Here is a 13,274-nt window from a genome sequence, read left to right on the forward strand (position 1 = left end):
ACTAATCACATCTGAGAGGGGGGGGGGGGGGGGTTCGGCCCAACAGTCAAACCCTAGAAACAAACTTAAACACAGTTCGGCAAGTCAAACCCTAGAAACAAACTGGAACACAGTTCGGCCCCTCCTTCTAGACAGGTTTAACATATCTCGACTGATTGCAGTCTCTGAAACACAATAAAAAAAACTTACTTATGTACTTTCGGTTTACTGTCTTCTAGGGTTACCTGAACCCTAACCTTCGCTGCTTCTTCCTGATTACCAACTCTCTGCAAGCCACGGCAAGTCTTCAACTGTTGCGAACCTCTTCTGGTAATCTCCAAGATTCAGCCACCGAATACTTCTTCAAAGCTTCCAGTCCTAGCTAGTTCTCATGTAGTCAGCTGGACTAGACACACATGAGAAGCCCTAGATAGGCTCTGATACCAAGTAGAAGATCAAGACTGTAATCAGTCTTGAATCCAAATAGGTTTTAGGTTTACAAAATAGAATAAAAGTGAGAGAAAGAAGAGAGAATAGAAGAGGAACAGGAGAACACAAGCGGTTGAAAGGAGGAACAGATTCTAACTGATCTGCCGCTGCCACTTTCTTATTATTTATAGGTTATGTTTAGTACACAATGGAAAGGACACATCTGCCCTTAGTACTTACATAATAAATAAAGTAAATAAAGCTGAAATAAATAACAACTGAATTAACAAACTGACTCAAACTGACACTACTATAACTGAAACAAATAACTACACATGCTGTCCTACGAACACAGTGGGGACCACTGCAGTGGGGCCCACATCAGTGTTCTCTACAATTTTCTTTGATTATTTGTTACTCAAACCAAGGTTCATAATTTTGATACAAAACACCACATATCAAGTGTATCATATCCTATCAGAAAGTCCTCAATACAAGAAATACAGGGGTTTTGACCATTTTCAGGGGGTTGGCAGGCCTAAGACAGACCCCCTGACCAATTTTGAAAAAAAAAAATAAAGAAAAAATTTAAAAAAAAAAAAGTTGTGGTTCGAAACAACTGATACACATGTTCATGCATATTGGGTGTAACACTTTGAACCTTGACAGAAACATCAATTTTTTTTGCTTACCTAACATTACACCCAATTCAATGATGGTTTTTCTCCTATGTAATTCCAAGCCCACACTAAATCGGGTTAGATTATTGGACATTGCACAAGAGTAACTGTTTTATGGTTTACTTGGTGTGAACAAAATGCTAGAATATTAAAGAACAAAAGGTAGAGGATGTAGTGATCAAAGTAAGGGCGACCAATTGGGCATTGATTAAGGATGGATTCAAAGGAGCTCCAATGGACTCACTGTTGAGAGGGTGGTCTAGAGTTGTTAGTCTTCACATCAAGGATTAATAATCATCCAGCCTTGGAGACATCAGAAGAAGACACAATCACACAAATTAAATTGTGATGGTTGTAGTTATGAAAATGGCTGTATTGAACAGAGTGGAATGGTGGAACAGGATTCTTGTAGGGTTAGGACAAGGCTTAGGCTGCATTTTAAGGACTTACCTCCTTTTTCCATTTAAAATAACCCTATGAAAACTAAGTTTTTAACTGCAAAAAGGAGACAAGTCCTTAAAATAAGGAATGCCAAATGCAGCCTTAGTAGAGTTGAGTAAAGGTTGTAGCCATAGAAATCCAGAGCAATCAGGCATAGGTGGGGTAAGAAGAGATGACAATGGCTCTATGTTACTTAGCTACTCAGGCCCCATCAGAATCAGAATGGATAACTCCTTCAGAGCTTAGACAATTGTCTTACTTCAAGGTCTAGGATTAGTTTCTTCCTACAACCAGCCAAATCTAATTGTTTAAGGTGACAGAAATTGTTATTTCATCATTTGTTTTGAGAAATTTAGGTCCTTGGGTTCCCAAACACTTGATCAGAGAAGCTAAAGCATGCTTCAAGTAGGCACCTCATTCTGCCAATCACTTTCCAGATGGTTCCGCAAGAGCTGGAGTGGTCACAGAGGATCTGATTTGGGAGGATCTAGGTTTGGAGGTTAACTTGTAATAAACAATGACTAAGAGATCATGCAGCAAGACAGACTATGGTTGCTTCTTTTATTCGACCTCAATTCCATTCCTAGGATTGAGGCTTTCACCTCTCTTTTATGCAAAATAGTTACTGCTATTAATAAAAATGAATAATACACTAAATAGTATTAGACCTGGACAGCTCTGTCCCACTGTCTTTATAGAAGACATGACATGAAGCAAAGCAACAACAAATGCAGAAAAGGTAAAATCAGCTTAATGAAGAAAAGAGAATAAAATATCACAACAATTTTACCTGCCAAAGAGCTCCCATGCTGTGGCTCGGAGCAAGTAGGACGCTCCTGCTAGTTGCAGTACATACCCAGGAATGGAACTTGGTTGTGAACCAAACTGGAAAGCATCAGAACCATTTTCAGATCGGTTTTCTTGAGATAAAACTGAAGAAGCCATAGGTTTTTGTAGGTTCTTTAGCCATGCAGTACTAAAAGCACCATCAATAGTTAGTGATGCACCATCTGATCCAAATTCACTAAGCAAATAAGAACTTAATCTCAGTTCCTGTAATACCATTAGCAAAAAATTCATCAGTAATTTGATGAAGATAACCGGATATGTGCATATTAGAAAATAATTATAAATACTTTTCACAATACCTTGCAGACATCAATAGGACATGTTCTGAGTTTTGTAGAAGCTTTGGGACCAAATGATAGCAATGGTCTCTTAACATGCTGCAAGAAGTGGTGCTTATTTATCAGAAAACAGGAATTTCAAAACAGTGGAGCAAATGTATCTCTAAAAGAACATGTTTATAAATAATTAAAGGTTGGTAAAATAAATATAGGTATGTATATAAAGCAACCCTTCACAGAAAAAGCAACAAATATTTCATCAAATAATAGTGCTATATCTTCCCTAAGCCGGTTTATAATCATTGACATAAGCTCATCTCTTTGGCCAAAAGATTGTTCAGGTATGTAGGATCTGCCAATCTGTGAAACAATATGTGGAACCATTAACCATAAACTTTTGCTTTTGGACTTTGGCTTAGTTAAGTCAAAAAGCACAACATTAGACCTTCAGAGTTAGGTTGCATCTGCTTTGAGAAGCCAAACCACTTGAACCAAAAGTTCATTTAAGGCCCAAATTGGAAGTCCATTCTTTGGACTTTAGACTTTTGGATTTGGCTTTTCAATAGGTTAGATTTCAAAGATGTCAACCTAAGAGGGGTGGAGACTTTTGGATTTGGATTTTCAATGGGTTAGATTTCAAAGATGTCAACCTAAGAGGGGTGGAGAGGTCTGTTACAATGAACCCTCACTTCATAGCACTTTTATTTTTTATTCATTTTGTATCAGCTTGAATTGCCTCCTAGTATGAGAGAGTATGAGACACTCTGTTTGGAATACCTCTATGGATGGATCTCTTCACTTAAGATTGTTTTCAAAAATAATAAAGTTCTTCTATCAACTAAAAACAGAATTACAAGTTTCAGCTATGAAGTAAAATTGGTCCTAAATCACATCCAACATATACCCAAGATGAAATCACTATTGCATTGGAGGGTACTAGGAAAATATGTTCCTTTTTAATTATTGCCATATACCAGCATGTATCAATCTGTACATTGACTTGCAAGATAAGTGTACAAGATCAAGGCGTCAAGTAACCAGTAGAAATCTGCCGAATTAAAAAATATGAAAGGAAGTAGTTTCTTGAAGAGAGAAGGAAGAGAGAAGGAGAAGAAGAGAAGAAGAGAAGTTGAAAGAAAAGAGAGCCATAATCTGGCCGCCCCCTTCACTTATTATTCATACTAAAATAATAGAATAGTACAAAGACAACTATGCCCTTATAGGGCGGCAAAACATAAAACAGCATATAAAACATTCAAAAAAACATAATAAAATTTGGATTCACATAACTACTGTGGTCCCCACCTCCTATCTAACAACTAACATAAAACATCTACTCAAAAAAACATCATAAAACTAATTAATCTTCAACATAACCAAACAACATGGTTCATCAATTGATGCTACAAGCCTACAAAACCTATGGCAATATTATCATACACATGCCATCAGCAATTATGCTCCACAAAAGAACAGGACATATCATAGGGTATGATTGCCCGCCAAAAGAAAAGAGAAGCATTGTAGAAATAAAACAGATCTTTTTAGGGCATAAAATGCATTTCCAGATAAACAAGGATAATGTTAATAATGGTCGGAGGATAATGTGTCTGCAAGTCTACCGTAAGATCAAATTTAGCCATTGCAAGACGATTAGAAGCCACAAGCCGTGTCAGCTTTAGACTCTCTGCTCTCTTTAGTGACCTTCTCAATAGCACAAGCAATTGTTGCTGAATTGACAATGAAGTACCTATGCTGGTAACAGGTGAATATGATGAGGCAATGATTCCAGTTGCATTCGAGATGCCAATTTCAGACAAAAGGTTGCAAATAGATGTCAGTGTATAAGCAAGACAGGTATCATTATTATGCTGCACAAAAAAAAATAAATACATAAACCTTGTTAGGCAAGATATAAGAAAAGCTCTGCTGAAATATCTGATACCAAAACCAATTACAAAAGGAACAGGGAAAGAAGTGAAGAAAAGAAAGAGAATAAAAACAAAAGATGTAGCTTCACTGCTTGAGAGGAAGAAATGGAAATTCCAATACACAAGTGTCTGTGTACTTCACTGAAAAACATAATTACATATATACAAAATGGTTTCCTAATCAGGTCAAGTAGGGAGATTCCTTAAATGACCTACCATATTTTTGTTAAGGACAGGTTATATGGTTCAACCAAATCATCCAAAAAGGAAATTCTCCACTCCATGTCAATCCTATCTCCATATTAACATCTGCGCCCCGCAGCACATTCCAACCGTGTATTGGGAACACCTCCCAATGACAACTACAGGAGATGTTCCCAATGCACACTGAGATGTGCATGTGGGCGCCTGTGAGGTGCAGATGTGATCTCATCTCCATCTTGTATTGACAGCTTACCCAATTAACATGAACTGTTCAACGTAAAACTTTCAATTCAAAAATGGCCTTAAAACAATCATGTTCTGAACACACGGCAAGACCTTTTGGGCTTAAACCTTGCTACATGTACAAACCATTTTAAGGAAATTTTATACTAAAGATTTTACTTTGAACAGTTGACTTTTATTCATTCCATATATATAATTCCATATTATTCAAAAAGGTTATAGTTGTCCCTTGAGAAAAAACTCTGAAGAATGAAGATGGAGAGTGCAGTTTTGAAGCCAAAAAGGTCATGGTGAAAGAGAGTGCAAATAACAGAGGGGTCATGGGTGAATTTGAAGATAAAAGATGTGCATCAAGGAACTATTCTCAAGGTGGGAGAAACACTGGTGTGATTCAAGCGTTTTCTAGACGAAACAATGTTCATGGATCATCAGCTTACATGGAGACACATGCCAACATGAGAAGCAAAACATTATACAGCAGAGAGGAAAAGGAACAGCAAGGGCCAGTTTGTGAGCCTGACTGAGGTGTTACGAGCAAACAAAAGGCAAATGATTTGTATCCCTGAAAACAAGAGAGTATGGATTATGGAGTTGGAGGTCTTTTTCAAGAATAATACAGGAATACATCAAAGAAAAGAAGATAGATATGAATGAAAGCAGTCAAGCACCAGAGGAGTCTTTGCCTAAAGGGACTCCACATCAAGGGAGATTGAAAAATGTTGGAAGGAGAGCCTGAACGTCAAGAGGAACTCCACATCAAGGGTATTTGGAAAAACAGAAGTTCTGCTGGAGGTACATGAGACAATTACAGATTTGAGTAGGGATTTCAAAGATCTTTGGAAGAACAAAAGTTCTGCTGGTGGTACATGAGACAATTACAGATTTGAGTAGGGGTGTCAGTGGATCAGGTTAATTGGTAAATCCACACTGGTAGTCTATACTGACCTGACATTATTGGGTTAGGGTCGGATTAGCCTTTAATCAGGTTTCAGGTCGGGTCCGGTTTCAGGTGGGCATGTGCTAAACCTGTCCCATTGGCATTACAGCATCAAAATATATGTACATATAGGTTTGGTTGAGTAAAGATATGCCATATATGGGACAGGACAGATCAGGTCAGGTTTGGGGTGATGGTGCTTCAGATCTGGTTTGGGCTGAACTGAAGCCGACCCATTGACATCCTTAGATTTGAGCATGAAGGTGTAAACACCATTGGGGATGGTTGTGGTTACTAAATGGTGACCAGGTTCAAATATGATGTCTTGTAGCACTAGAGCCAATGCTATCATAGTGTGTATATGATGAGTTACCACTCACCTCGGAAGCCCCTTCGAGGGTGGCTTAACCTCCTGAAACAGAAGATGGGAGGGGAAAGGAGAAAGGTAGCAAGAAAATGACTCAGAGAGAGAGATGAAAGGGATATTCATTCACGCCACTTATTACATGATCAAGGCCTTATATAGCTGGCCTACATGTATGCAATCATGGAGAGAATATCTTCTGGTGGCAGTGTAACTTACTATGGGAGGCTCTGCCGTGTGTCACGCTAGCCTCTCTGTCTTCTAGTGAAATGCTGCTCGGTGGTGGCCTTCTCCACTCCTATAGTTGGGTTCGGAGGGAGTGTTTGGGTCCCAACAATTCCTCCCCCCTTAGCATTGACCTTGCCCTCAAGGTCTAGGTTTGGAAACCTCTCATTCAGCCTAAGATAAGGTTCCCAAGTGGCATCATCTGAAGGAAGCCCAGCCCATTCTACCTTGGCTTCTGGCACAACCTGACCACCTCGTCGAACCCAACGGAAATCTACAATTCTGATAGGCTCCGTGTCGATGTCCCCTTCTTCAGTGAATTGGGGTAAGTTGGGTGAGACAGGTGTATGATTTCCCACCGCCTTCTTAAGAAGTGAGATGTGAAACACTGGATGAAGCTTTGAGGTTGCAGGGAGGTCCAACTGATAAGCAACAAGGCCCACTCTCTCCAGAACCTTATAAGGCCCATAATACCTGGGTGCTAGCTTGTGCCAAGCCCGTCTTACTACTGAGATCTGGCGGTAAGGTTGGAGCTTAAGGTAAACGAAGTCACCCACCTGAAATTCTAACGGGCGGTGGTGAGTGTCATAGCGGGCTTTCATTCGCTGTTGGGCTTTTGTCAAATTGGACTTAAGCAATCTAAGAATCTCGTCTCTCGCAAGTAGACGGGTCTCTACTTCTGCCACCTTGGATGACCCATATTCATAAGGTAATATGAGAGAAGGTTCTCTGCCATAAAGAGCTTTGAAGCGTGTCATTCCAGCAGCCGACTGATAAGTCGAATTGTACCAGTATTCTGCCCATGGAAGCCAATGAGCCCACTGTCAAGGCTTTTCCCCTATGAAACATCTAAGGTAGGCTTCCAATCAACGATTAAGAACTTCAGTCTGCCCATCAGTCTACGGGTGATAACTCGTGGAGGGGTGCAGTTGGGTTCCTTGCAACCGAAAATATTCCTTCCAGAATGAACTCAGGAAAGCAGGGTCCCGATCTGAGAGAATGGATCTTGGGGTTCCATGCAGCTTGGCGACGTCCCGGATGAAGATGTTAACCACCATTGCTGCAATGTTAGGGTGAGGTAATGCAGAGAAATGGTTGTACTTGGTGAGACGGTCAACCACTACCAATGATAACCTCCTTTCCTGCAGAACGAGAAAGACCCGTGATGAAGTCCATGGAAAGGTCTTCCCACACTTGATCTGGAATCTTGAGAGGTTGTAGAAGGCCAGCGGGAGACTGTGATGAGTATTTCTGTTGTTGGCAGGTTTGGCATTCGGATACATATTGTAATACATCCTTACGCATTCCTACCCAACGATAGTAGCTGCTGAGCCTCTTTAAGGTCCGCAGCACCCCTGAGTGCCCTCCCAAGGCGGAGTCATGAAACAACCTTAGCAGTTCAGCTCTATGGGCCGAATTCTGGGCAACAACAAACCGAGCCCTAAAGAAAAGATCAGGCCCCACAACTTGGTAACCAGCAACTTGTGAAGGGTCTCGCCTCCACTTATCTCTAATGACCTGCAACTGCAGATCAGACCTGGCTTCTTGCCGTATAGCTTCAAACAAAAGGAAGTTGGGCTGAGCAGGTCAGATGGGCTAACTCTTCTACTCGTGACAAGGCATCAGCTACTCTATTTGCGGGCCCCGACTTATATTCTATGAGGTAGTCAAAGCCCATCAGTTTACTAAGCCATTTTTGCTGCTCTGGGGTGTGCACCCTTTGCTCTGCTATGTACTTCAAACTTCGTTGGTCTGTCCTAATAACAAATTGGCGTCCCAATAGGTATGCACGCCACTTTTGCACTGCCATTACCACAACCATCATTTCTTTGACATAAGGGGACTGACTTTGGTGAGCTGCCGAGAGAGCCTTGCTAAAATAAGCAATGGGCTGCCCTTTCTACATCAAGGCGGCCCCTACTCCTACACCCAACGCATCACATTCTATTTCAAAGGGCTGAGAGAAGTTTGGAAGAGTGAAGAACGGAGGGCTGGAAACTACTGTCTTCAAGTCTTCAAAAGCCCGTTGGGCTTTATCAGTCCAACTGAAGGAATCCTTCTTTAATAGACGCGTTAGAGGGACGCGACCATAAGCCCATACCCCTTAATGAAGCGCCTATAATATCCGGTAAGCCCAAGAAAACCCCACAGAGCCTTTACATTAGTGGGCTTGGGCCACTTCTAGATGGCGTCTACCTTTTCTGGGTCTGCCATGACCCGACCTGCTACAACCACATGGCCTAAGTACTGAATTTGTCCTTGTCCAAAGGAACACTTTGTCATTTTGGCATGTAACTGGTGCCCCTTTAGAGTTGTGAGGGTGAGTATCAGATGTTCCATATGTGTGTCCCAATCCCTGCTGTACACCAAAATATCATCGAAAAACACCAAAATAAATCGCCTTAGAAATGGAATGAAGATGTCATTCATGAGGGCCTGAAAGGTGGAGGGGGCGTTTGTGAGTCCAAAAGGCATAACCAAAAACTCATAATGGCCATCGTGGGTCCTAAAGGTCGTCTTGTGGATGTCAGCCTGGTGGACCCGAATCTGATGATACCCAGACCGTAGGTCTAAATTGGAGAACACCCGTGCCTCTTCTAACTCATCCAATAGTTCGTCAATGAGGGGTATAGGAAACTTGTCCTTCACAGTAATCTGATTTAAGGCCCGGTAATCTACGCAAAAGTGCCAACTACCATCCTTCTTCTTTACTAAGAGTACAGGAGATGAAAAAGGGCTGGTGTTGGTCTATATATGCCCTTTTTCCAATAGTTCTCTCACCGCCTTCTCGATTTCCAGCTTCTGAAAGTAAGGGTATCTATATGGCCTCACATTGGCCGGATTAGAACCGGGTAAGAGAGGTATCTGATGATCACGAGCCCAGGGTGGAGGTAATTGGTTCGGCTCCTTGAATACATCACCAAACTGATCGAGTATCGATCGCAAGGCCTTGTATTGGGCTTCTGTGGAGTGAACACAGCCCTGGTTGTCCAGAATTGGGACTGTGGGCCGAATGCCTAAGCGCATAAATATGGGTTGGCCAGCATCCTTGGAGACCCGTATCATGGAGGCTAAAGTGTCACTTTGTGGACTAGGGGGCCGCACCCCTTGTAAATGACAAGACTGGCCATCCTGGTGAAAATCCATTGTCAATTTGGCCCAATCACATAGAGTAGGGCCCAGGCCACGCAACCAATGAACCCCCAAAACAATATCAGCCCCCAAGAAATCCAATGGGTGGAGATCCACCACAAAATTATGGCCTTGTATGAGGATTTTTTCCTTCTTACATACACCATTACATGACATCTGACTCCCATTAGCCACATGGATTGAAAAGAGAGGAGTGGGTTGTATGGTCATACCTAGCTGCTTAGCCAAACGACAAGTGATGAAATTCAAGGTAGAGCCACTGTCAATCAAAATCATCACGGTCCGGCCAACCAATCTTCCTTCTACTCGCATGGACTGAAGAGAGTTGAGGCCCGTGAGGGCGTGTAAGGAGATCTCAGCCCCGTCAGGTTCTGGTCCGTCTGGAATCAGTTCACAGTCATTTAAGTGCTCTGGGTCTGTCTCTTCCGCCTCTTCCTCTGTCTGTAGGAGAAACACCCACTGGACCCGAAATTTATGGCCCAGTCCAAACTTATCATCACAGTTATAACAAAGGCCTTTCTCACGTCGGGCTTGCATCTCAGCCCATGAGAGACGTTTGAAGGGCATAATGGGCCAGGGCAATATGGGCTTTTGAGGATCCCCAGCCGGTTTCATGGGCTGTTGATCGACCCGTGGAGGAGTCCTCAAATTCGGGTAGGTCAGTTTGCTAGCTCTACGAAGGTTGTCGATTCTTTCTTCTTGCAGGCAAGCCAATCCCACCACAGCCATGACAGTCGTCGGACGGAGAGCCCTCACCTCCAGACAGATATCCTCTCTGAGACCTCCCACAAAACATCCTACTAAGGCTTTCTCCGGCCAGCCGTGTACCCTGGTCGCCATCCGCTCGAACTCGAGCTGGTACTCTGCTACCGTTCCAGTCTGCTTCAACCGGGTGATCATCTCGTCGTAGTCCACGAACGTCGTCGGCCCAAAGCGGATGCACAAAGCTTTGGTGAACTCCACCCAAGTTACCTGGGGATGATTCCGGCGATACCACTGGAGCCATAGAATCGCATCTCCTTCTAGATGAATGGAGGCGATGGAGACACGCTGGTGTGTAGGAGTTTCATGGTATTCAAAATATCTTTCTGCTCGGAAGATCCAAGGAATGGGATCTCCACCGGAATAGTTGGGAAAGTTGATCTTAGTGACTTTTCCGGTGGGGTAATCCCCTGTTCTTTGGCTACTGGAAGCAGAGGCTTCCGCTCCTGCTAAGTGACTGGTCTCGCCGGACTGTTGCTGAGAAACGAATCTGGAGGCGACCACTTTGAGTTCCTTGAGTTCGTTCAACACCTGGTGAAATCCAACCTCAAGCTGGTCGACCCTTTCATCCACGGTAGTGGAACGTGTCTGTGGCATCATGAAGCCTGGGATTTGGATAACCTGGCTCTGATACCAATCTGATGAGTTACCGCTCACCTCGGAAGCCCCTTCGAGGGTGGCTTAACCTCCTGAAACAGAAGATGGGAGGGAAAAGGGGAAAGGTAGGAAGAAAATGACTCAGAGAGAGATGAAAGGGATATTCATTCACACCACTTATTACATGATCAGGGCCTTATATAGCTAGCCTACATGTATGCAATCATGGAGAGAATATCTTCTAGTGGCAGTGTAACTAACTCTGGGAGGCTCTGTCGCATGTCACGCTAGCCTCTCTGTCTTCTAGTGAAATGTTGCTCGGTGGTGTCCTTCTCCACTCCTATAGTTGGGTTCAGAGGGAGTGTTTGGGTCCCAACAGTATATACAGCTTGCATTTCCATTTATGGACCAAATAAATCTTCAAAAGAATAGGAGATATCTGTGGTGGATCTGTTGATGATAAAAGATCGACCAACTTGCAGAAACTGGAATTCACTTCTATCAAAGATATCCTTTTATAACTCCATTCCCTCACTCCCAGTAAAAAAACCCTAATGGTTGTCTTTTCTCCTTCAATTAAAGCGTATCCTCACTGTGTGAGTTATTCCCACAATCACCGGGGGCTTGCAACCAATGACCTTAATTTCTCTACTTTATCTTCCCATTTTCACCATCTCTTGTTCTATCAATTATCTGTCAATTTGCTGGCCATTTGCAGCTCAAGAGTACTCACACTTTAACTTTACTGATAATAATGAAAAAATGCTATAAGTAGGGTGCCAATTGACAGGCCTCTTGGATTAGGTGTTATGGATGTAGAGACTGGGCTGAATGGCCGAGTGGGCCCTAGTGTCTTATTAAGTTATTATCTTTTGTCATCTTTTAATTGTTATTTTTATGTTAATGACCCTTGTCCATACCAGCTTGTTAACTATTTTTTTCTTTTAAGTAATGTTTATGAACTGGCCGCCCCATTAAGGGCATCATTCTAATTATTCCATTGAGAATAGATTAATAAAATTGATTAGGAGAGAAAACAGATCGAACTCTCCTCCTTCTCCCTTCTTCTCTCACCTTCTTCTTCTTCATCTTCTGATTTCTTTTATTTCTTTTCTATTCTTCTTTCTAATTTCAGATCATACTGTTATTTTTATTGGACTAATTCACATCTTGGTATCAGAGCACCTTCTCTCTCTTCCCTTTTTCTCTTCGATCCCATACATCCTTTAATTGAAACAGTGTATGGAGAGATAAGTTGCTGATTAATTTCAGCTATTTTTGCCTGGTTGGTAGAGGGTTTGGAGATCTAAAAGCTGGCTGTGGAATGCCAAGAAATTGAGGTTTTTTGTTTTTGGCCAAAACCCTAGCCAACTAGAGATTTTCACAATTATGGGCTAAGGCAACTGTGTGGGAGTGGTTCTTAGGGCTTCGAAGGTTTTGTTTCATACCTAAAAGAGATCGATTGCAGTTGGACACCTTTTAGGAGCCACTGGTTGGAGTGGATGCAATTCTCCTTTTTCTCTCAGTTGGTGGGGTTTAGTGAAACCCAAGGTTTTTGATTTATTAGCTTGGGATTGACTATAGTGAGGTCTATTTAGGCTAGCAATATCACTTTTGAGTTTTCGTTTAATTAATGGAGCAGTTTGGAAGTAAGATGAAATGAAGCAGAATGCAGAGCCCGGGATTGGTCAAATAGGACCTGTAGAAGTTGTGCTGAATGTTGTGACAATAATTAAGCTGGATGGAACAAATTACTTAGCATGGGCACAATCCATACAGATTTATGTTTGCAATAGAGGTAAATTGGGGTATCTTACAAGCAGTAAGAAGAAACTAGAGAAACAGTTCCACATATGAGAAGTGGATGTAAGAGAATTACACAATTATTGGGTGGTTAGTCAATTTTATGCAGCCCCACATAAACCAGCATTGCCTTTGGGTGAATTCAGCCAAGGAGATTTGGGAGAGTGTTACAGAAACCTACTCTCAAAAGCTAAATGTTACCAAAGATTATAAATTGAAGAATGATATGAACAATCTAAGACCAGGGGAAAAATGTGTAGCCATGTATTACTCTATTGAAATCTTTGTAACAAGAAATTGATGCGATGGAAATTGTTGAGTGGGAGAGCACTAAGGATGCAGAAACTTATAGAAAGTTAGTAGAAAGGAACAAAGTGTTTGAGTTTCTCACTAGACTCA

General features: G+C 42.0%; 1 protein-coding gene across 1 annotated transcript in view; it reads right to left on the minus strand.

The window, feature by feature from the left end:
- LOC104609478 (anaphase-promoting complex subunit) overlaps nucleotides 1-13,274 on the minus strand; it is a 94,094-nt gene that overhangs the window by 44,422 nt on the left and 36,398 nt on the right. Inside the window, exons 10-12 of the mRNA XM_010275813.2 lie at nucleotides 4,279-4,527; nucleotides 2,678-2,755; nucleotides 2,320-2,582 (exon numbers count right to left, since the gene is read on the minus strand). Of these exons, the coding sequence (XP_010274115.1) occupies nucleotides 2,320-2,582; nucleotides 2,678-2,755; nucleotides 4,279-4,527 (590 nt within the window). The remainder of the gene's footprint in view (nucleotides 1-2,319; nucleotides 2,583-2,677; nucleotides 2,756-4,278; nucleotides 4,528-13,274) is intronic.

Source organism: Nelumbo nucifera, chromosome 7 (genome assembly GCF_055504915.1).
Source record: "Nelumbo nucifera cultivar China Antique chromosome 7, China Antique-T2T, whole genome shotgun sequence".
NCBI lineage: Eukaryota > Viridiplantae > Streptophyta > Magnoliopsida > Proteales > Nelumbonaceae > Nelumbo > Nelumbo nucifera.